The sequence below is a fragment of the Neocloeon triangulifer genome, unplaced genomic scaffold (genome assembly GCF_031216515.1).
Source record: "Neocloeon triangulifer isolate White Clay Creek 2 clone unplaced genomic scaffold, ASM3121651v1 ptg000001l, whole genome shotgun sequence".
Taxonomy (NCBI): domain Eukaryota; kingdom Metazoa; phylum Arthropoda; class Insecta; order Ephemeroptera; family Baetidae; genus Neocloeon; species Neocloeon triangulifer.
Genome location: NW_026775544.1, coordinates 5,027,305 through 5,051,210, shown reverse-complemented (window position 1 = coordinate 5,051,210; position 23,906 = coordinate 5,027,305). Strand labels below are relative to the sequence as shown.

At 34.1% G+C, this 23,906-nt stretch overlaps 4 protein-coding genes and 1 long non-coding RNA gene across 8 annotated transcripts; all 5 read left to right on the top strand.

The window, feature by feature from the left end:
- The first annotated feature begins 3,335 nt into the window (after window positions 1–3,335).
- On the top strand, window positions 3,336–11,134 carry LOC132205569 (proclotting enzyme-like). 4 transcript variants are annotated; one of them, XM_059634682.1, is made up of 10 exons: window positions 3,336–3,496; window positions 5,693–5,785; window positions 7,579–7,706; window positions 7,814–7,855; window positions 8,052–8,288; window positions 8,552–8,808; window positions 8,863–9,029; window positions 9,338–9,530; window positions 10,168–10,585; window positions 10,849–11,134. In XM_059634682.1, the coding sequence occupies exons 1-10, from the start codon at window positions 3,478–3,480 to the stop codon at window positions 11,002–11,004; spliced, it is 1,710 nt and encodes a 569-aa protein (XP_059490665.1). In that variant the 5' UTR covers window positions 3,336–3,477; the 3' UTR covers window positions 11,005–11,134. The 4 variants fall into 4 exon arrangements, with proteins under 4 accessions (XP_059490665.1, XP_059490655.1, XP_059490683.1 ...); XM_059634672.1 differs by having other exon boundaries at window positions 8,049–8,288; XM_059634700.1 differs by lacking the exon at window positions 7,814–7,855.
- Window positions 11,135–11,653: 519 nt separating this feature from the next.
- On the top strand, window positions 11,654–14,625 carry LOC132205120 (uncharacterized). The gene is made up of 3 exons (XR_009442665.1): window positions 11,654–11,777; window positions 11,841–12,984; window positions 13,470–14,625. It is a non-coding gene; the product is annotated as an uncharacterized LOC132205120 (long non-coding RNA).
- A 320-nt stretch (window positions 14,626–14,945) lies between these two features.
- LOC132205582 (death-associated inhibitor of apoptosis 1-like) lies at window positions 14,946–17,624 on the top strand. The gene is made up of 2 exons (XM_059634715.1): window positions 14,946–15,217; window positions 16,026–17,624. Exons 1-2 carry the CDS (start codon window positions 15,196–15,198, stop codon window positions 16,787–16,789), a joined length of 786 nt encoding a protein of 261 aa, XP_059490698.1. The 5' UTR covers window positions 14,946–15,195; the 3' UTR covers window positions 16,790–17,624.
- Window positions 17,625–17,899: 275 nt separating this feature from the next.
- On the top strand, window positions 17,900–22,046 carry LOC132197025 (TBC1 domain family member 16). The gene is made up of 11 exons (XM_059620053.1): window positions 17,900–18,321; window positions 18,400–18,604; window positions 18,653–18,882; window positions 18,940–19,077; window positions 19,421–19,788; window positions 20,120–20,259; window positions 20,307–20,450; window positions 20,502–20,688; window positions 20,743–20,849; window positions 20,901–21,117; window positions 21,477–22,046. The coding sequence occupies exons 1-11, from the start codon at window positions 18,204–18,206 to the stop codon at window positions 21,630–21,632; spliced, it is 2,010 nt and encodes a 669-aa protein (XP_059476036.1). The 5' UTR covers window positions 17,900–18,203; the 3' UTR covers window positions 21,633–22,046.
- Window positions 22,047–22,225: 179 nt separating this feature from the next.
- Window positions 22,226–23,596, top strand: LOC132197034 (serine/arginine repetitive matrix protein 2-like). Its single transcript, XM_059620066.1, has 3 exons — window positions 22,226–22,340; window positions 22,404–22,641; window positions 22,971–23,596. The coding sequence occupies exons 2-3, from the start codon at window positions 22,405–22,407 to the stop codon at window positions 23,457–23,459; spliced, it is 726 nt and encodes a 241-aa protein (XP_059476049.1). The 5' UTR covers window positions 22,226–22,340; window position 22,404; the 3' UTR covers window positions 23,460–23,596.
- Window positions 23,597–23,906: the final 310 nt, after the last annotated feature.

Here is a 23,906-nt window from a genome sequence, read left to right as displayed (position 1 = left end):
GGAAACACTTTTCTGAATCTTTTCTCAAGTGATATAATTCAAAGCAGAAAGAAACACCATATCCGATTAAAAATGTGTTAATCAAAAATTATTGTAACTCTCATGCATATCAAGCGAAAAAAATCGTACTATTTATTGGAAAAAAAATCTGTATTCCTGCGTATATATTGTTTTTCGACTACGTATTTCTCAAAGATCTCATATATTTGGTTGACAAACATTGGCTGGTGCGGATATCTCATATCAATTCCTATATTTATATATGATATAATTTTTGACCAATTTCCAAAATTGTCTCGCTATAATCAAATCAGTCCAGTGTTTCGTTCGACTCTATTTCTCGAGTAGTCACGTAGATTGGAATGTAATCTCATAAAAAAATACCAAAGTAGCCGACTTGAAATCGACTCTGATGTAAAAAAATCTCCGGTGAATGTGAACAAAATCGGAAACTGCTTTTGTAGTAACCTTCACTAATTTGCGATACGAGTAAAAATAAAAATTGTGTACGAGCAGAAAAATTAGTGAGTTACCAGCAACAGCAAAACTTGTGTATTGTGTGCCTCTTTCTTAACATATGCATAACCCTACGAAAGAAGAAGAAGAAATAACGAGAAATCCTTTCAATTTAGGGAATAAAATTTGTAGAGCCTGTTATGAAAAAGCAGTTTGTCCTCAAATTAAAATATAATGAAAAAAAATAATCGTCGGCAGCCTTTGCGTTCTTGTCCTTTAGTAGACGTGTGTAAGTAATTTTCTTGTCGTGTGTCCTGTTGGATGAGGCACGTATTGGAACAAGAGATCATTCAAATAACTCGTGTACATTTATCAGTTCTCTCGACACTTGTTACGTGAGCGGATAATTGATTGTTGATTGTCCTGCAGGATTGCATACACAATTTATAACTATATGATATATTGAGACCAAATTTTAACCAAAAATTTTCATACCTATTATATATTAATATTTAATTATTGCGAAACGTGTAAAACCTTGATTTCCGTTTTCTTTCTTATCTTTTAATTGTTCCAAAGTTTGTGTACATTTTGACGAGGAAACCAACTCTTATGTAGAATCCTTATTATGAATATCATTAATATGATTATTATTATTAAAGCTAGTCTGTACCGACTTCACTTGTTAATTAAATCTCAATCTGCTAATAATAATCTAATCTAATATTTAATAATTAATATTAATGATGTCTGCTATTGAGGATTGTAATATACATATAGCTATAATATATATATTGAAATAAAAACCTGGCAAAAATCTTTTGTTTGATTTAAAAAAATTTCAATTCAATAACAGTGAATTCAATGAGTTCTGCGAAATATTTTTTTCTACAAGACACCAAAATATAATGTTCGTATCAATAAAAAATGAAGTAATATCTTGGCCTTAATTTTAAATATTTTTAGTGTTGAAAATTATAGAGTCTAAATTTATCTTATCTTTACATAAAATAGATGCTCCATGCAAGGTAAATTTTTATTATAATCTGCGTACCCTCAAAGGATAATTTGAAGGTCTTTACTAATTTAATGAAAATATTTTTTATAATTATACATACAATTTAATTGTAAACAATTGTCCATGAATTGAATGGAAAGTGAAGTTCAAGTTTTTTCCCTTATTCTGCAGATTGGTTTTCCATATTACGCTCACCAGTCAGCTGTGTGTGCGAAAGAGAAAGTGCATAAAGTCAGAAAACCTGCTCGTCTCGCTCATCTCTGTGTCGCTCTCTCAGCCGGCGTAATTGCAGATGCTAGTTCCTTATAACAGAGGTCGCACAACACCTATACACCGAGATTTGCTGTGATATAAAAGAGATAAAAAATAAAGATTATCACGACTCATCTTCGCTGCCGGACCGAACGAATTCCGATCTTGCTACGCTTCAAATCGACTAGGGATAAAAAAAAGTCCGCCTGCGCAGAGACGTGCTCGCACCAACCAAAATAATAATTACTTTTCTTGGGGGAAAACCCGACCTCAGAATTTTGTAACAATCCAAGACGAGAGCTAGGCGATGTCCGCGTTTGTTACGCAGAGACAGCGCAGGTCGCTTATTCAGATGTGATGTAATTTTCAAGTGACTATTCGATGGGATTTTTTAACTGCCAGGACGAGAAATATTGATTTTTTTTTTCTCATTCAAATGTAAAAATAAAAAAAATTATAATAATAAAAATAATTGTCAATGTCAAATTAGTTTTACTATTGCTTCCAATTATAAGGATGAGTATACAAAATATTCATTAATAGAAGTTTTAAATACGATTAAATATTGCAATAATGGATAAATTTAATAATTTAACTTTTCAGTGCTATTCAATATGTTTATCTTGTGTTGATATTTTATGGCTTTGCTATGATTATATCAATTACGTCTTGATGAGTTCAGAATTTTGCTCTATATTTTGCAACATGCACTCTCTTGCACTGCCTCAAATTGCAGGAAGTCTCTTTTTTCTCACATTGATGCAACTTGAGACTGGCGACACTGCGCCGCAATTTCTTTCACTTGGCGCGACACATTTTTTTATTTCAAACATTGGTGTACGCGTTTCTTAATAAAAAGTTTGAAATATTTCCACTGTTAACCTGTTAAGTCAATTACAAAGCGTGTAATGGGATTAATTTAGACTTGCCGCTGAGCGTGAAAATGTCCCTGTCATCGAAGGAAATGTTGAAAACTCGCAAATAAGAAATAGCTCACATTTTTTTCCTAATACATACTATCGAACTGAGGCTATAGTTTTTATATTTATGTATATTTTTTCCAGTTTGATTTAATTATTTGCATGTAAAAAGTGTTGTATGATTTTATTTTATTTCAAATAACACGGAATTGCTTATAATTTTATTGAGGGTAATTGACTAGGTTGTGTGGCAAATCAATATTTTATTTTTTAATAATTTGATCATCTTAAATTTTCAAAAAATTTTGCCTTATGACCTTTACAAGAAAAAAGCAGAATATATGATTAATTATTAAAATTACAATTGATTTTTTAACAAATAAATACATTACACAAATTATTAAAATAAAACTTGCAATTTGAAATTTACTTTCAAATAAGCGGCGTGTAAATCGCAAATTGACATAGGAAGAAATTAATTTCGCACTTGATTTTCCCATTCATTACAATGGTGACTTGGCGGCGAATGCACTTTTGCTTGATTCGCGGGAAGACGGATGGATAGATGTGTGCGTATAATGAAAGTAAAGAGCAAAACTCTCACTGCAACTCCAACCTTGGCTTTTACTTTCTCCGGCAGCCGCGCGCGTCTACCTGTCCGCCCCTCTCCCTCGGCGCCCAACCCTTTTTGCTCTTCAGGTAGACGCGACTCAGGTCATTTTTCGACGAGTCAGTCAGAAAGGTGCTTTTATCTGTGTTGGAGCATTCGAATCGTCCCTTAGAGGATATGGAATAAACGTTGTACTTCTGCACCACCCGCACTCACACACCATGCTGCTCACCAAAGCAGGTAGGCCTGAAATAAATTATTTGGTTTTGAAATTAATTTTTGTCCGTTTTAAAAAAGAAAATCCAAATTTATTAGCTGTTATATTTTTGCTCAAAATTTAAACTTATTACAATATTATTTTAAACACAGTTTACTTTTTTACAATTAGACATAGTTTTATTGGTTATGTTTTTAATTTCATTTTCGTCTTTATCATAATTATTTTTTTAAATAAATTGTGAATTATTAAAACTGATAAATAAATAAATATTGATGCTCTGCCGCAACTAAGAATCTCATTTTGAATGAATTGAAATCGGTCAAAGCTAGTGTTTAAAAATTGGTTCTAGATATTAAATTTATTTTTTAACAATCTAGCAATGCGATTGTTAATAAAAATTTAATCAATAATTAGGAGATTAATTACGAAGATTTCATTTTTGTCCCATATTATCGCGTAGAACTGCAGTTGTTTTCCCTTTTTGCGTCAATTCGCCCGCGTGCATGTGTTTCTTTCATTCTTTCTCTTTGAAATTCCATTCTGTGGGCGTCGAGATTATAGTGAGACCTTTGAGAAACCCTGCCGTTTGCATGCTGTGTGCGCGCTCTTTATTGTAATATAAACGCACGCGTTCATAAATTTCATGCAGGCCGCGCCGCGAGAGAAACTGTTTAATTCATTTTCACTCCTCCTCGATCCAAGGCACACAATAGTTCCTCCGCATTATCCGGCTGTCTCAGCGGCAATAGAGAGTCAGTCGAGGTTCTTTTCTGATCCGCTCTCTGAGCATCGAGGTGACATTTTGTTTATTCTCATCCGAGGACCTGACCGACCCGAGTCCATTCTATGCTAATCGACTGTAATATTGTGTTGTGAAAGCAAGGAAATTTAATCAATTACAAAAAATATGGAAATTTACAAAACAAATTCACTTCAAAACGCATTAATTCTGGATCCATTTCATGCAAATTTTTAGATCAACAACTTACGTACTCAATTCAATTAATTAATTTATATAAAAAATTGAAAATAGTAAATAATACAGGATAAAAAGGTGTTGGCTTACAATTTAAAGATTAAAATTATCTTCATTTTTTTTAAATAAATAATGAAACGCTTAGTAAAATCAATAACCTATCATTGCAAGGAAACTTATATTTGCAAATCGCATTCATAATAGTCTCTGGCATAAAACCCCTCGTCAGCTGATTTTTAAATTAAAATTCCGGTCACAAATTGAGTTATTCAAGAGCTGTTGTTCTTATTATTGAAAACTTCGCTCTGCATTTTCATCACGTTTTGCAAAGCAGCTCGCTCGAATCGTGGGCGGTGAAAGTGATCATTGAAAAGTCGCACACACGCCAGAGTGTGAATCGGAAAAGGGAATTCCCTTCTCGAATATGCACCCAGTATGCAACCGGCGAAAGCAGGAACTGTGCTTATGAATCACTCCTCAAAAGAGTAGCAGCACCGCGACTGTAAATCCGCGTCAATTAAAAAAAGGCTAGTTAAATAAAAAACTCACTGCATTATAAGAAATTCTATTTTTTTACAATCCTCTGAAAGGAAACTTTGTCTCATAACTCTCAGCTGTAAAAATGCTTGAGTTGTGAGTGAGTTTTTCTGCCGCTGTTTGCCTAATGGGTTTATCCCGAGCGGCAGTGAAAGTGAGAGACAAGGATAAACATAGCATAGAAGAGATGTTCTGTATAAAGCTGCCGGTCCATGTTAATCATTACCTGCTGAGCGTTATTAGTACATCATTATGCATGAGTAAGGACGGAAGGGTGATTTATGTTTTTGATTACGCAATAAACAACTAAATAAAATCTTAACATAAGTCTCAAGTTAATTTTTTATTGATTCATTCAAAAGAAGAATAATTTATGATTTATTTTTTGTTATTTACTTTTTCCTTACGTTAACAAGAAATTTTTCCAAACGGAAGCAGCTAGTTTGCAAACAAATTATCTATGTGAGAAAATCCACCATCTCTTCTGACATCATCTTTTAGGTGTGAGAATCGTGCGGTGCTTTGCCGAAACTGAATCCTGTTCGCTCCTTTTGCTTTCCCTCTCCGCAGAAGGATCTTAACAATTTCTTCTCATTTCCACTCTCACTTTGCTTGAATTTATTCATACCCAACAATAGAGTGATTTTGTCATGCAATTAAAGTAATTATGCAAATTTTTAACCCACATTTATTGCATTTCCAGATGGACCAGCACGTATAATAGCAGCTGCCCACCTTGTGGTTTTAATTCTTCTAGTCCCCAACATCCTTGCTCAATACCAATTCGAACCAGCTGGTAAGCAAATTTTTTCCATAAGTCACTTGTGGCTGATTCGTTAAAATTTAACAACAATGACATTTTCAATGTTTGTTAATGGGGACAAATTGAGATGTCATGCGGATTTTTTTATGGCGTTACACAATCAAAACATCACACGCGCTTATTTATTTTGACTGCGAATTACAAAAGTCACGGCTAGAGGTATTCCCCTGCTCGGCGTGCAAATAGTTAGCGCCGGCTTGTGTCCTGTTGACCTAGAGAAAGTGCTTTGCGGTAAATATTAGTCATCCGCGTCTCAAATAATATTACAGCCCAGCAGTTGCGTGACTTCTGAAGGAAAGTTTCAGATTTTAGAGCCAAGAAATTTACTTATATTTATTTAACAGTACTGGAAACATTCTGAAAATTTATTAAATTTCATAGATTTTATATTTCCATGTATGTATATCATTGAGTAAAGATTATAAAAGTTTAATTATTTTGGACAAATTTATAAAAGTCCAAAGTTTTCTGATGGGCAGACATCTTTTTTTATAAGGAAGCTTTGTTTAAATTTTGTTACAAAAAATCACTTTCATTTTAAGAAAATTATTGGATCAAGATACTTTGAATTTTTATAGTTTTCCACACAAGTCTCCAATTCCTAAAAATAAGATCCAGCTGGCTTCTGTTTCTATTCCTTTCATTAGAAAATTCGCAGAAATGCATTTGCAGGCTTTAATTTGATAATTGTTACGTGAAACATCACAACAATGACTGTTTTGAAAGCGTTTATTTATAGTTCTCTCTTAGCTGTAACTTTTTCCTTCCGTTCAGCTCGAACGCGATTTTTCAATCAGACCGCGGCTGGTGTTGGTTTTTACAGCTCAGCTAATGTCAGTGCTACATTTGTCTTCAGTGTGCTTTGATGATAGTTTGTTCAATTTGCATGGCGAGAGATTTATTAAAGCTTTCAGCCAGAGAAAGTGCGCGGGATGCGGCGATTAGCGCGTTAAATAAGCGGAACAAACAGCCGGCAAACGAAACGCGAAAGACTGATGGTGGAGGTTAAAAGTCTAAAAATCAACTCGATTTAACAAAGAAAACGTTATAGTATAATGATTAGTATGGAAAGGAATAAGAAATTTAAATTTTTCTATGAATGTCATGAAATGGGCTATTTTTAAAGGGAAACATGTATGTATGCATGTATATTATAATGTAATATGTATTTAAATAAATTTATAATTGGATAAATTTATAGTAAGTAAACATTAATCGTTTCTTTGAACGTTTGAAATACAAAATACCTTTTTTTTATGTAAATTATAATTCTTTTTGTTTAATAAAATAATTTTTCTTTTGCCTTTTGTTTAGATTTTTAGAGGGCATTTGCGTACTTATTTAAAATAATTTGTGGTAATTGTGTTAAATTATTGCTCAGTTCAAATAAAGCTATTGAATTGTCTTTAAAACATAAATAACAACAAAAATCTCAAGTATTCAGACACAAAGACAATTAATTTAGTTAAATCTACCAAAAAAATTGTGCTGATAATAATTAAGCTAAATTTTAATAAATGACTAAATATCTCATTATATTTGCTCATATTTGCTAATATTAATTAAAATGATGAGAGATTTTGTTAAAAATTCTCTCTGTTGAGACATGGAAAAAGATGCCTAATTAACCTTGACCGATGATTTGTCATTTATGAAAAATAGGTAAAATATTTCAAGTTTACTTTGATATGAAACTGATTCGGATACAGCAACGAGCAAAATTGTAACAACGATATATGTATTTTAATATATTTTCTTTTTAATAGTTCGGTATGACAATTACGGCCAGTCCTTCCAGCCATGGCAGCCAGTGCAGTTGCAGAGTCCAGTGAGATTACCTTCTCCTTATCAAAGGCAAGATGAATTGAACAACAGTGGAGAAAATAATGGACAGGTTAGTAAATGATCTTTTGTAATATGAATTTTAAAATTTAATAAACCATCATTTTTTTTTATTAAATTTACTTCATGATATTGATTTTTTTGTATTTTTTTTAACAGAATCAAACCCGTGGCGTATTTGCCAGAATGAGAGAAACCATGGTTAGATGATTATTTTTCATACTTTAATTATAAATAACAATGGTCAATTAATATTTATTTTATTTGGTTTTTGGTTTTATGAAAACTCATACATGGTTTGGATGCGGAAAATAATAAAATGACATAAAATTAAATTTGACAAATTCAAATTTTGAAATCAATATGACAGAGATATTTGTTTCGTTTTTTTCAGCAGAATCAGGGTCGTGGCGCGATTGCCAAAATCACAGAAACCCTGGGTGCCCTTAACACTTTGGGCCGCTACCTGGTCGGCATGACTCGAAAAGAACCAAACAATTCGTCGAGCAACAACAGACCAGACAGGGACGTCGTTGCTCAGCAGCCGAAACCTCAGGAGGATCTCGGAGGTGCCATTTACACGTTGAGCAAAACCGTCCTTGGACCAAACGTCACTGACACTATTGCTCCTTTGGTGTGGAAAATTTAATTATTTTGTTAAATTTAAAATCTCCCAGAATTGTACTTAAGGACATAATTTAAAGCATTTATTTTTCTGATTATTATTTGGGAAAAAATAGGAATCAATTATTTGGTGTAATTTTTAACCAAATTCAAATTAACAAATAATATAATAAACTGTACCAAAGTCTAAAAGACATTATTATTATTTTTGTATTATTGAGAATTTTTCTTTCACGCAAACACAAGGATTTTTAAATATTGATTATTTAAAAGGTACGAGGCGTTCAGCTGCCGACAGTGGTTGTCAGGGACGGCGACGATGAAAAGCAAAAGCCTGCCACTTCATTGGACACGGAGGAGAAACAGGGCATCCGAGATCGACCCTGCACCACCCCCAAAGGTCACGCTGGAAATTGTGACGACCTGAGCGACTGTCCGTCTCTATTGCTTGACCTGGGCAACCTGAGACAGTCAATCTGCTTCAAATCTCTCTTTGTGCCAGGAGTTTGCTGCCCTCGCTCCGAATCAGGGTAAAAATTCATTTACTCCAAAAAAGGATTAATTTAATTTTATAATTTTTTCAGTTTCGCCGATTCAGTTACAAGCAGGCCTACAACAACAACAACGACAACGACCTACAGACCGTATACGACGACAACAGCGACGACTCGTCGGCCTAGTTTTGTTGTTCGACCGCCTGCCATTGGAACAGACGTTGCGTCCGCGTCAAGCAACAACATCTTTCAAAATGGTAATTTTAATTAAAATTATTAATTTTACATTTTCTTGTTGAAAAATTAACCATTTTTAATATTTTTCTTCAACTAGTTATTTATAAATAATTCATTTTAAACATATATCTGCAGAATATTTCAGAATAACTGAAAGGAAAAAAAAGATATATATATCTTTTAAAAATTAATTGTTGTGATAACAAAAGAGAAAAAAAATTTTTTTAGGCATGATTGAATATCTAAAATATTATCTGGTTGTTATAATATAAGCTGAATGGCATTAGGTAAATCTTATACTGTTTTTGTTTATCCCTTTTACTTGCAGAGTGTGGTGTTTCCGAAACTGCGAAATTCCGCGTGGTGGGTGGTTCGGAATCTCTTCCTGGTCGTTGGCCCTGGATGGCTGCTATATTCCTGCACGGTTCCAAGAGAACCGAGTTTTGGTGCGGAGGCACTTTGTTGCTTGAAAACTACGTTCTAACAGCGGCTCATTGCACCAGAGACACCAGACAAAGACCGTTCGTATTAAAAAATTTCACTCAAATATAAAATTGGAAACACTTTAGAACATCAAACACAAATTTCTCACCCGTCAAATTTATGAAAAATTTAATTAACGAAATTTATTTATCACAGCAAGAACGTTGGCAAATTTTTTTATTAATAATAATTATTAGTGATAGTTTATTTAGCAAAGCCAAATCAAACTGAACTAAAATTTGTTCAAAAAATCTGATATTAATATCAGGTGTTGACTTTTGCAAATTAATTATTCTTTATTATTGAGAATTATCCTGCTGTATGTAGTCAACATAGAAATTAATTTAAGCAGAATCTTTTAAAAGTAAAAATGACGATAGAGAAATTTTAATTATCGATTACATTAATATTATATTATATTTTTTTATCACGTTACTGGATGTTGTTTCATATTTAAAAATTTTCAAAATTTTTCATCACTTCCATACACATATTTAAAAATCAATTAACTTTCCAGAACTTAAGTACATTTTATTAAAAGTTACTGACATTTGCAATCACAAAAAATTGAAAGTTTACAATAAATAAAGCTAATAATAAAAAAATAATAGTAATAATAGCAAACAAATTCATAAATGTTAATATTAAAATACTTTTTGAATAATATTGAAACAGGTTCAGCGCTCGTCAGTTCACTGTGCGCCTCGGCGACGTCGATTTGGGACGCGACGACGAGCCTTCGCTGCCGCAAACCTTCCAGGTGGCTGAAGTGAAGGCCCACGACAAATTCTCGCGCGTCGGCTTCTACAACGATATCGCCCTTTTACGCCTGGACGGACGAGCCCAACGCACCAAGTACGTGGCGCCAATCTGTCTGCCGCAATTGGCGCTCCGGAGCGACAACTTTGTGGGTCAACGACCCACTGTCGTTGGCTGGGGCACCACCTACTACGGGGGCAAGGAGAGCACCGTGCAGCGCCAGGTTGACCTGCCTGTGTGGCGAAATGAGGATTGCGACAATTCTTACTTCCAACCTATCACCGCCAGTTTCATCTGCGCTGGATACTCAGAGGGTGGCAAAGATGCATGCCAGGTTAGAATTTTTTTTATAATTTTTGGATATTATTATTAACAATTGCAATTTTAATATAAAAATTTAAAAAGTTTTGTTCAATAAAAAATTTTTTTTAAACTTATTTTCTCAATACGTCATTTAACAATTTTTTTTTTTCAAATTTTCATACTAGAATAAAAATTTATATTCATTTTCACTCGATTTTAATATTTTTTCTAATATATATATTTAATATTTTTTAATTTATTTATAAAAATTAATATTATGAATCCCGTTTCTAGGGTGACTCTGGCGGGCCCTTGATGTTGAAACGCAGTGGCAAGTGGACACAAATCGGCATTGTTTCCTTTGGCAACAAATGCGGCGAGCCAGGCTACCCTGGCGTTTACACTCGAGTTACCGAGTATTTGGACTGGATTGAACAAAACGCAGTTTGAGATGCCAAAAACGTGCAATCCATTTAAGTCTTCTTGTAAATTATTATTCTTTCGCTGCTCACTTGCTGTCTTTTTATTTTAATTTAAATTATTACTTTAAACTTTGTATAGAGCAATAAATTATAATACAAAACAATTGAAGTCTTTATTAAGTAACAAAACATTTCTTTTCCGGTATGGTTACAGATTTTGGCATACGTATTGAGTTTGCTTCACTCATAAAATAAATAATAATAGGTACTAGAGAAAGTGATGCTGTCCCGCGAAGCTTGCCTGAGCGTGCATATAATGATTGCATGGTGGTAAAATGAACTGTATCGATTAGTTACTTGTATTAAACTTGGCTATAATTAAATTGATTGAGGAGGAAAAATATGAATTGCGTTGAAATGTAGAATTAAAAATAATTTACCTTTATGTGGATTTTATATTTTGGTGTGCAAACCCAACAACTCGTTTTTTATTATTTTTAAATTATATTACTTTAAATATCTCTCCAAATTTCTTATTTCAATTACAATAATTTTTGGTTATATGCGTGCGAGATTTTAATGATCTCTGATCTCTCATATTATGTGAAATGAATAAAGAGAATACTATTGTATGTATAATAAGCTTCGATAAAAAAAAAATGGTTTGCTTAATTCACGATAGATTGAGCTCGCATGCTGAAAAGCAGATTAGGCCAAGGCCAAGCCATATTTGCGTGTTTTTACTGTGTAGCAAAGCGTTATTAGGCTTTTAACCATCTTAAAAGATCAACCGTTTTTGGGGTTTGTTCGAAATTTATTTTTAATTTTTCAAACAACTGTATCCCCTTTTGATTGCATTTACAGTGTGTTCTATTGAGGACAACGCAATTTACTGATTTGCCGGCTTATTTAGGCGGCCAAATTGATTTGGCACAAATATCACAAGTCAGTTATTTTGGCAGGACATTTTACCATGTCAGGAAGAAGAGGCATACAGTGTGATGCGATACCAATGACCGAAAAGGAAAAATCTGAAGCATTAAAAAGAAAGCCTCAGCTGCAACAGCAGCAACAGCAACAGGCTCCACATGCACAGAATCAACAAAATCAAAATCCTTTGGTACAGCAATCACAGCATGATGGAAGTAATGGAAACCAACAGAATCAAGGAAACTCGTCGTCCAACGCTGCTGGCAATCATGAATGAATTTAATATTTCACTTTATTTTTCTTTACACAGGGAATGTCAGGGAAGGCTTACCGAACGACGCAGTGCATTTATTAGGGTTCTTTGTACGAAATACAAAAGCGCAATTTGAATTTTCTAAAAAAACAACACAGATATAAAAAGATAATTTTGAGAACTTCTATGTATTTTAAATCTTGAAAAATAATCATTTTTTTTTTAAATTTGAATGCATATTGCGTAAAAATGGTTTAAAAAAAATATACTGTATTTTTTTCCTTCAATCCCATCATAAACTTCTTCAATTGAATAAATTATAAATTACAAACACAAAAATTATGTATTATAAATTGTGACAAAAAAAAGAAATTATATAAGTATCCTTTAACATCAAATAAATATTCATTGATATGATTTCCATAATAACAATCTATTTCCATCTCTAACAATAAGAATATATTTTTAGCAAAATATTGCAAGAATTAATTGTGGGCGTTCATAGAGTAGTTTTACGGTTCAGCGGCAGATCGAGTTTGTGTCCACTTTCGATTTTAGCCCAACCTTGCCGGCGCCTCTGTTTTTTATCACTTTCGCAATGCGCCTGAACTCCGTCAACTGTCTTTGTTTTGTTTGCGATACAAGTCCCAAGTTATTTTCACAAAAGTTGGCTTTTCTACACTTTAATTAACTTTAAGTTCACTCGTACTGCAAGGAGGTACTCCCTCCCGTATGTCAAATTTGATTATTCTCTTGAGCACTGACAACATTAGGCGTTCAGTTTTACTGCTGAAATTGCAACAATGGAGCCGCAGAATATCAAAGGTATGCATGCACATGAACACTGCTGAAGTTTGTTTATTTGCATTTTCCACGCGTTTACTCATCAAATCGAGTAAAAATTTATTATGAAATGTTGATATGATTCGTAAAAATTATAGATGATAATGAGAGGTCAATCCAGAAGTTCTAGCCTGCCTAAAATTTTATATTTCGATTGCTTTTTCTCTGTTAGTTTATTTAATATCTTATAGCAACAATAAATTGTATAATAACAATAATATTAAAAAATATTTGAAAACGCAAGTTATTTAAATCCTAATTATTTAAATAAAAAAATAAAAATGTTGAATTATATGTATTAAATATAAGTTTTACTAACTATTATTAATTGATTTAATTATTATTGTTTTGAAAAATGTTGAAAATATGTACGCATATTTTATTAACTTCTGCAAATGTATTCCAAATATTTATATATAAATAAAAAATCTCGCATGTTGTTGATTAATTATTTATGATATTTACAGACATTTATTCCATGATACTCCCAGAGGATCGCATTCTCAACTTGAAATTTGAATTGCATCATTGCCTTACTTTCCCATGCGACTTTGAAACACGTTTTCCTGGTGCCAAGCCTTTAGACCTAGCCAACCTTGGGTTCTACTTTGAAGATGAACTTCTTCACTGTCAATTTTGTGGTCACACTGCAAACGTGGAAAATTACCTAGAGTCACATGATCACAAAGTTTACTGTGCACAACTTCAAGAGTCGGGAGAAAATATTTGTTTTTCTAAAATTTTAAACTACAGTTTTGAGGCGCATCGTCTTTATTCCTTTCTAAATTCGAATTGGGTGAAAGCAAATCCCAAAGTTTGCTGCGTTGACTTAGCCGCGGATGGTTTCTATTTTTTGAATGAAGGAAAAGACAAGACGAGATGTTTCTACTGCAAACTTAAAATTGAGGATTGGCTGGAATCTGAAACGGGCAAAATAGTTCACACCAACTTTAACAAACACTGCCCATTTTTTCAAAATCCGTCAAACGTGCTGAACATGAAAATCGGTACGGAATGTCAAAAAACCTATAGTGACTCAATTGGAAAACCTAATAATGGTGCCAAAGATATGTCTGATGAGGAAATGGAGGAAGCTATGAATGCCCAAGGTCCGCATAATCCTGCAGCGCCAAATGGAAATAACCCTCCAGCAGCTGAGCCTGGAAATGAAGATCAACAAGGTGCTCAAGAAAACCCAATCAATGACGGGCAGCAAGCAGAAAATTAGAAATTCTAAACATTGCTTTTTTAGGATTATTTACCCACAAATTAATTATCCTATGCGTGTGTTTAAAGCGTAATATTAATAGGCTGAATAAAATACACAAAATATTTATATGAATTATAACAAATTGCTACTTGTCTGGAAGCAATATTCCAATTATCTGTACCAAATCTGTATGAACCTCAATATAATGTGAATCTTGTCTGGTATATTTACAGCATGAGGCAATACATACTTTTTAATTTTATGCCATAGAAAATTTATATGAAAACACTTTTTTGCGCATATATATTAATTTCTTTTTATGTAATTGAAAACTATGCATGTATTGATTTTTGCGTCATAGAACAGAACAATTATTTTAAAATCTTGATAATAAAAATTTTCCCTTGCTAATATAAGTTAAATTTCATCTTTTTTTGCACCCATTGATACTGCAGCATATTAATCCATATAATGTGGAAAAATTTCAAAAGCGCTTGAATTAAAATTCTTCTGAATCATAATTATAATGTCACTGTCAACAATTTTTATTTTTAAAGGGAAATATATAATTTTATTTAACGGTTGACTTTTTTAGAATCATTTTTACAAAAGGAAGTTAGCGAAAATTAATGCACTCTGACATTTGCGTGCGCATAGTTAGGAGATTTTGCGCTAGATCGAGTGTGCATACTATATCGCGCCTCGGCGCACAGCCCAATCTTGGCCCAATCACTCTTTTTTTCACATGGGCGTGTTTTGCCATCATGGCTCCCAAATTCTAGAGCTACTCATATTTTCCTTGTTATTAGTTTTCAAGCAACTTACTCAGAAAATTATTAGCTCCATTTCAGTTTGTAGTGCATTTCCCAATAGATCGAATATCTAAAATTTTGGTTTCCTATAACATTTCGACGTAGGCCTTTTAGCGATCGATAATAGTTAATACTTTAAAAGTCTCGGGGGCAACAAATTTAATCTGAAAAATGGTTTCGAGGACTAGAGAAGGTATTGAAATTATTTTATAATTTTCCAGTTTATCTCATGCACGTTGTTTTCTTTTTTAAATCTGAACTTAATAATAATTAAAAGCTTGAAATGGAAATGAACTTGCCGCTTGCTTATAACATCCACAACGCCTCAAGCTTGGTTGGAAGCGCCGGGCCCAAAATAAATAGAATAATATAAATCTGGAAAAAATTTTGTAACTTTTGGTTTATTGCATCCTTATAATTGAGCAGGGTTTTAACATTTTCAGAAACTTCAAAAATAAATCAGCAAAATTATTTTGGGAATTTGTGATACTGAAGAGAATGTCACTTTTATTGTTTAGAGCTTCACTCCTTTACTTACAATTAGAATTTAAACTTGGGAAATGTGAAAAATTGCTAATTGAAACTGCAAAGAGCAGTGAAGTTGATTTGAAATCCTATTGGGAAAAAATATAAAAGACGCAGCATCTTCCAACTCCTCGCATGTATGAATAAGCGCCTCTTAAAACTTTCACACTTAATTTAATAGCAAAAATGCGCGTTCTGCACATGATTAAAAAATTAAAATGCTTAAACAATTTAATATTTTACAAACATCTAGAGATTATAAAATATCCAGCAGAGCATAGATGTTTTTAAAATGCCTAGTATTGCTTTGTTTTAATAACTCCTCCTTACACTGCATGGAGCAATGTAAAAATCATCCAATGCGGAACGAATAATGAATAATTAAACTAGGTTGACACATTTATTTTTCGATTTTTTTTTTTTTAATATTTCAGAATTATGTTGCTGACGTGTAAATATTAAATATCATTTTTCAGACTTATACTCCCTGCTAGAACTCCCAAAGGATCGGCCACTAAACTTGAATTTAGAGTTGCACCGTTGCCTGACCTATCCATGCGATTTTGAAAAACGTTATCCTGGTGTCAAGCCGTTTGAATTGGCCAACCTCGGCTTCTACTTTACAAATGAACGTCTGCACTGCCAATTTTGTGATAAATCTGAAATCAAGGTGGAAAATCACCTCCAATTAAAAGAACGTCACAATTGCGTCAATTCGTCGAGACAAAACATTTTCAAATTCAAAAGTATGATTGAAGATTATAAATTCGAAGCGCACCGTCTTCACTCCTTTCAAAACATGAACTGGGTGAACACAAATTGTCCCATTAGCTGGGTTGAACTGGCCATAGACGGTTTCTATTTCATGAACAAGATAGGAGAAGACACATGTAAATGTTACTTCTGCCAAGTTGAAATTAAAGAATGGAAGGAAGATGACACTGTCAGAGAAGAGCACATTAAATTTACCAAAAAATGTTCATTTCTGAAAAACCCAGCAATCACGAACAACATTATCATTGGCACTGAAATCCAACCTTGCAGTAGTGACGGAATCGGTAAAAATAAAACTGGCGCACAACCAATACCTGAAGATGAAATGAAGACTATTGCACAAAATGCTCCAAATCCAGCGCCAAATGGAAACCCTCAACCTGCAGAGTCTCCTGCAAATGACGTTCCACCAGGTAATGATCAAGCAGTCAATGAAGAAAACCCAGCCAATGGCGGGGAGCAATGAGAAAATGAACATTTTTGTTTAAAATTTATTATATATACACTATATATCACATTTTTTTCAATCATAAATTTTGTGTCCTTTTCCATTGACTTTGAGTACTGAGATGCTTATATAAAGTTGAGTGCAGCGAGTATTTTAAAAATATAAGAAAAATAAATTGTACAAAAATTCTTTTATGAAAAAATTATTCAGTTGAAAACTTATTGCGTTGTGTAATGATGTGTTTCTTAAATATAGTTTAAGATAAATTTAGTTCAGAAAATTATACGCAAAATATCTTCCTTTATTAATATTTGATGCTTATTGATTAAACGATTAAACATTAAGAATTTATTCATTACATGATATATTACATAATATCACATAATATTAAAATATTTGAGCACAATAAAAACCAATTATTGTCACTCTTAGGAAACACGTTAATCATTAAAATGACAAATTTACTTCCCCGAAAACACTTTTGCCCTCAATACCCATCAATAACAGACTCTTGTTAATTATATTATTAATGTAAATTTCCTATTCACGAAAACGGCTTGGTGGGCTGGTGGCCCTGAAACACCCTGACAAGAAGGTATTTGATAAAGAAACAAATCTTGCAAAATTTTGATACATTTATAAATTAAAAAAATTACATATATGAAATATATTTCATTTTATTTATACTTACTACAATTTGAGTTCATGTGATTAGTTTTGGTTATTAGAAAATATATTTTCTAATAACCAAAACATATATGTTACAAAAAGTTGTATTTTTATGCTTTAGTGGTGGTTGATGTATTTTATGTTTGTATTTTATACAGATAACAATAAAGGTGATAAATTATAAAATTTGTAACTTTTTTTGCTGAATTTTCAAGTTTCAAATTAATAATATACTTTATTAAAAAAAAAAAAAAAAAAAAAAAGAAGTTATAGCAACTTGGTTAAATCAATCAATGTAAAAATAAAAGAAAAAATTCTTATAAACTTCTAAATAAAATATTTTATTAAACAAAATTGCCAAACTTAATTAAACTAAAACTAATAAACGCCTGGTATTGTGCGTCGAGGTGGCGCTGCATTGCCTTTTGTTGAAGATTTTTAGCAGGTAGAAAGGGGGCGTGGTATTTTGTAGTTTTGACACATCGCCCTCGTCTCTAATACCTTTTTTCACTTTTTCAACTCTCTTTTCAACGAATCTCATGTTTTTTTTATTAAATTAAATTTTCCCTCATTAAAGCTTGATTTCATCGATATCAATCGATATGTTAATGAAGAAATGGAGAGTAGCAATGAACGCAGAAGAAAATTTAGGCATCTAAACGCATTGACGAGTCGGCTGAAATTTCATCAACAGGGCTGAAAATTTCGTCACTCGCCTCTCCTGAGGCTCGTGAAGACGAGGGCGGAATAGAAAACATAAAAAATGTCCCTGCATAGCGTTTTTAAGCGAGCCTCAGGACTTTTCGTAGCCTCGAGCGGCTCCACCGAGGAACAGACCCAAGTGATAGTGCCACCCTTCGTCGACGGCGAAGTGATTTTCTGTGAGTTTTATCTAACCATCTAATTATAATTATCTACTAAAAGTAATTTTGAATGAAAATATATATGTTTTTCCCCAGGCAAGAACAACGTTTGCGTGCACCCTCCTACCCTTGCAAGACGGGACCTGGAAGTTCACCACCACCCAGGCTACCTGAGCATTTCGGTTCGGCGTTTGGAACCAAACGAACCCACCCTAGTCCTGAGTTGGATTCCCAACGCCACCCTTAAAGCCAACCCTTGGACCGTGGAAAAACGAGCATCGCACCCTGACATTCTTACTAGGTTAAAATTTGAAAAAAAAACCTAATTGGAAGTAATTTTTATCTGTAGTGATGGTTTGTCTTGGACCGGACTCGAAGAGCCAATTTGGGATGAAGGGATGCAGTTGGGCAGCCCTAGGAGGGTGTCCAGCGAAGACTGGGCCGAGGGTGCTGACGTGCTCAGAAATCGTCTTCAGACCATGAGCGTTGAAGAAGCTTTATCACCTCTACCTCGAAGTCGGTCCGACTCTGTGACTTCTGCCTCGTCTTCCTGCACCGATACGAAATCTCTAGGGCCTGGTTGGTTTTTTAATCTTGTCGCCATGTTGACCAGCAATTTATTATAATTATTTACAGATGAATTGCCAAATTGGATGGTGTCTCCGGAAATGTTGGCCGTGCAACACAATTTGGTGTTTCCTGAAAGCGTCGCTGCCTCTCCGGTTGTTCGGAGAAAATCATCTCATCGCTGCCGAAGATTTACTGTAGATCTGAGTATGAATCTTTCAAAATTAGTAATCAAAAAGTTTCTTTTGTAATTCGCTGCCCTAAAGAATGGCTAATATTATTAGTTAGAGGAGGCAAATATAATTTAAATGAAAAAAAATCTATGTTACACATGTCATTTTTTTTGCATCTACTCTATTAATTTAATTTAAAAAACATAGTTCAGTGAATATTTGAACAATCTTTTTTTTTCTATGAAAGTTAAACGATTTTAATTTTAAATCAAATTTTGCGAATAAGGTCAATTTCCTTTTTTTTCAGTTTATTAAAAAAATGTGATGTTTTGAATATTTCTAAATATTTTCTTCATCTTACATAAATATTATTACAGGTGAAATGCGGTCATTGCGTCTCTTGTCAAGCGGAGGTGGCTGTGAGGCGGCAGGCAACGAAGGCGAAGCTTCGGGTCAGCTCGTGGTGGCGTCTCGAGAGTCTCAGTACAAAATTCTCCACTTCCACCATGGAGGCTTGAGACGTCTCGGACGGGTCCTGGCTGAGTGGAGCTGCCTGCTTCGGCCAAAGGGCACTCGGGAAGGCTCAATGGACGGCCCCTACTTGCACTTCTTGGTGTGCCGGCCAGAGGTCAGTCCGTCGGAACTGCACCCTGAGGAGGGGCGTGTTTCGTCTTTAAACAAGGATGTGTGGCTCTCACTTCTCACTCCAGAAGGCAATGTCCAGGACGACCTCGCCTTGAGGAAGGTCCGTTACACTCTCATTAATCAAAATAATAATTAATACATCTAATTTAATTTATTGAAGGTCATTAATAATATTGAAAACATTGCGATAGATAAATATCATTTTGTTATTATAAAAAAATTAAATTCCAGAAATAAATGGTAAAATAAATCAAATAAATGATACATGCAAATATGATGAAATGAGAATTAGATCAATTAGATAAAAAATGTCATTTTCCACAATTTATTTTTATTGTTTATTGTTTTTTTTTTTTTACTTAATTCCCCTTAATTCGCTCCGATAATTTAATAAAGCAAATTTTTAACACTTTATTATTTCCTTTTTCCAGGCAGCGTTTTTTGGTGGTCTCGAGCCAAGTCTTCGAAGCACCGTGTGGCCTTTTTTGCTCAGGGTGTACTCCTTCCAGTCTACTACAGATGAGAGACACAACCAGCTCTTGGAAAACCGATCCCACTACGATGATTTGACGTAATTTTGATTTTTTTTTATGACGTTTTTAATTAAAAAATTTTTAGGAGGCAAAGAAGGAACTTAACTGGACAAGAACTGGAAATTTTCTACAGAACTATTGAATGTGTGGTAGAGAAAGATGTTGTCAGAACCGACCGCACCCACTCATACTTTGCTGGTGATAACAACCCCCACCTAGAGCAAATGAAGTACAAAATTTATTGTAATTTAAAAGAAACCATCAATTTATCTCATTTTAGGAACATTCTTCTCAACTACGCATTTGAACACCCTAAAATTGGCTACACCCAAGGAATGTCCGATCTGTTGGCGCCTGTTCTCGTCGAAGTACAACATGAGGCTGATGCTTATGCTTGTTTTGTCAACCTGATGCAAAAAGCCCTGTTTGTCTGCTCACCCACTGATTCCGATATGGATCTGAACTTAGTAAACTTTCTCTTGGTTTGTCGTATGATAAATTTATTTTATTTTGTGAATTAGAATCTCCTCCGAGAGTTGATTCGTCTGATGAGCCCCTCTTTTTACAAACACATAGAAAATCAACCTGATGCTGCGGAACTACTCTTTGCACACCGATGGATTCTTTTGTAAGATAATTTTCACTTTTTGAGACATATTTGGATTGTTTTTTTTGCCAGGTGCTTCAAGCGAGAGTTTAACGAGGAATGCGTTCTGCAGATGTGGGAGGCTTGCTGGGCAAATTACTTGACTGACTTTTTCCATTTGTTTCTAAGCCTTGCTATTGTCTGTGTCTACGGTGCCGATGTTGTTGAACAAATGCTTCGACCTGACGAAATGCTCCTCCACTTCAGTTCTCTTGCTATGCACATGGATGGACAGCTTATTCTTAGCAAGGTGATTTTTTTAATCAATAAATTGAATTGAATTGCTTTCAAATTATTTTAAGAAAAGCTAATAAAATTGAAATGAAACATTGAAGTAGAAAACGGTAGAAATAGGTTTTTTTTTCAAATTTTATTAATTTAGGTTAAGGGACCTCGTGGGATTTGCATACTGTTTTTCAACATTGATGAAGTGATGCATTCAGCAGCCTCTTTTCCATTTAAAGCAAATGCAGACCCTAAAATTTTCTTCATTCTTTTGTTTGCTTATTTTTCCCCCATTGCTTTCTTTAGTAAAATTTAATTCCAGAACTGGGATGTTTGTTTTTTTTTTTTTAATTGGATTACGAATTACAACAAACTTTTGTTTAGGCCCGTGGCTTGTTATACCAGTTTAGAAGAATGCCAGTGATTCCTTGCTCGCTTCGCTCGCTCTGTCAGCAGTGCGGTCCTGGAGTGTGGGACAGCACACATGCTCCCGACATTGAATGCGTTCATAGTGATCAGGCGTGTCCTCACGCACCCTGACTTCGACAACCACAAATCCAATTAAAAAGTAACTAGTAACCAAATGAAGCGATTGTCGCTTTTGTTGTGATCTTGCTGATCTTGCCAAATTCTATAATCGATTAAACGATCATGTTAACCAAATCAACGATATTATACCAAAGATAAAATATATCGAAAAATGTAATTTGTTGATTTTACGAAAATCGTCAAGTGTTCTTGTGATATTTCAGACGGAGTCATCACAATTTTGTTTTGAAAATGATTTTATTGATATTTTCTCAGTCACTACTGTGTTCAATTTTTTTTGTATTATCGCAACGATATTTTGAGTTCCTCTTGTGACAGATTTGTTTTTAGATCTGTGATCAAAAAAATGATTTTAAAGTTTTCTAAAGATTGAATGTTTTTGTTTAAAATAAAATATTCCTTTTATATGGACTCAGTATGATTATTTCGGATCATTTTACATCCTATTTGCATACAAAATATTATTACAGTACATAAAGTAAATAATAACCTGGATGATTATAGAAACAATTTATTTTGTTTATTTTGATCGCACGTGCCATTGGCGCGCATTTTAAAAATAGCGCCAGAAGCGCATGAACTACTGCAACTGTCATTTGTTTTTTGTTGATTTTTTCACTAGTAGAGTGTAATGGACGTCTAGAAGGCGCAAGAACGGTCTTCTTTTCGTTTTTGAATCGGATTTTTAACAGTACTAAGGTAATATTCGTTCAATAATTTAATCAATTATCAATCTGAACTTTATAAACGTGCATATTAAAGGATGTACAACGGAATTGGCTTGACGACGCCGCGTGGCTCGGGAACAAACGGCTACGTGCAGCGGAATTGGGCAGCCGTACGAGTTACGAAGGACAAGATTCAGATTTGCACTGAATCGGACGTCGCAGCTTTCGAGGCCGCGTCCAACCGACAGCCGAATATTGAAATTTTGGAGCATGAGCGTAAACGGAAGTTGGAGATCAAGTGCGCTGAACTTGAGGACGCTCTTGAGGAGCAGGTACGAAAAGTCTCAAAAGTTGTTTAATTATATTTTAAAAAGAGTTTAATTTTTAGTTCAATTTTTACCTAATTATACACACTTCATCATCAAACCATTAATAAAATATAATTAGAGCAATAAAGTACTACACGTTATTTGAAAAATTCTACTTTCCAATAACCAAATTCATGGACTTGTAACATCTCAGATTGAAAATAAATTCTTGAAGCTGTGTGATGTTTATGTGAAACCAAATTATTAATCAGCCATTAAAAAAAGTAGTAAAAATGAAGTGAAACAATTTCTGAACTTAATTTTTGTTTACTGAACGTCTTGTTTTTCTTTAGGGATTCAGCCCCTCCGAGATTGAAGGCAAAGTGGCAGCGTTGAGGCAGTTGTTGAGCGAAACAGGTGCTGCCCGGGAGTCCACAAAGCGCGACGAGTGGGGTCGGGAGGCCCCGACAGAGACGCACGAAATTGCCAGCGCTCAGCAACGCAAAAACCAGCTGCTGAAAGAAGCATTCGGGATATCGGACGACCACGTTCCGATGCATTCGGCGCCACCGGAGCCCGAAAAGGCCAAGCCAAAGGTGGCGCCAAAGGAACCTGTGCCCAGCCCACCCCGCAATAAGCGGTACGGCCTGGTCAAGACTCCTTCCCCTGAGCCACAGGGCCGCAGGAAGAAGGACAAAAAGGACAAGGAGCGCAAAGAGAGGAAACGCTCGCGGTCTCCAGAACGTCCAAGGGACAGGTCAAGAGACCGGTCCAAGGATGAGAGGTCCCGCAAAAAGGATAAGAAACACAAGAAGCATCGCAACAGGAGCAGGAGCCGATAAACTGGGCCACAAGGACGATTTGTAAATAGTTCTGTAGCTTGTAAGCACTAAAACTTTAAGTAAGACCTAAGATTACCCTACCAGCACTGAAAGTGAGGAAAATAAATATAATATTATTTCGTCGTCACATCGGAAAATTTGTGGTTTGATTTAAGAGAAGTAATAATTGACATTTATATTGAAATCAGATTGCATTTTAATTAAAGTTCAACTTTTGTGTTGAAAAATAATCTATATTCAATACATATTTAAAAGAAAAGATTCTATTTGTTGATAATAATATTTTACATTTTGGATACATAAATTAAAAATTTAAGAAAAATAATAATGAATTTAATGTCGCTTATTAAATATTATGCAAAAATACACGAAGAATCATGAGATATTTAAATGGAAATTAGGATTTGGTTGCTATTTGTTCTTGTCCTGTTTTTCTTTTTTATTAGA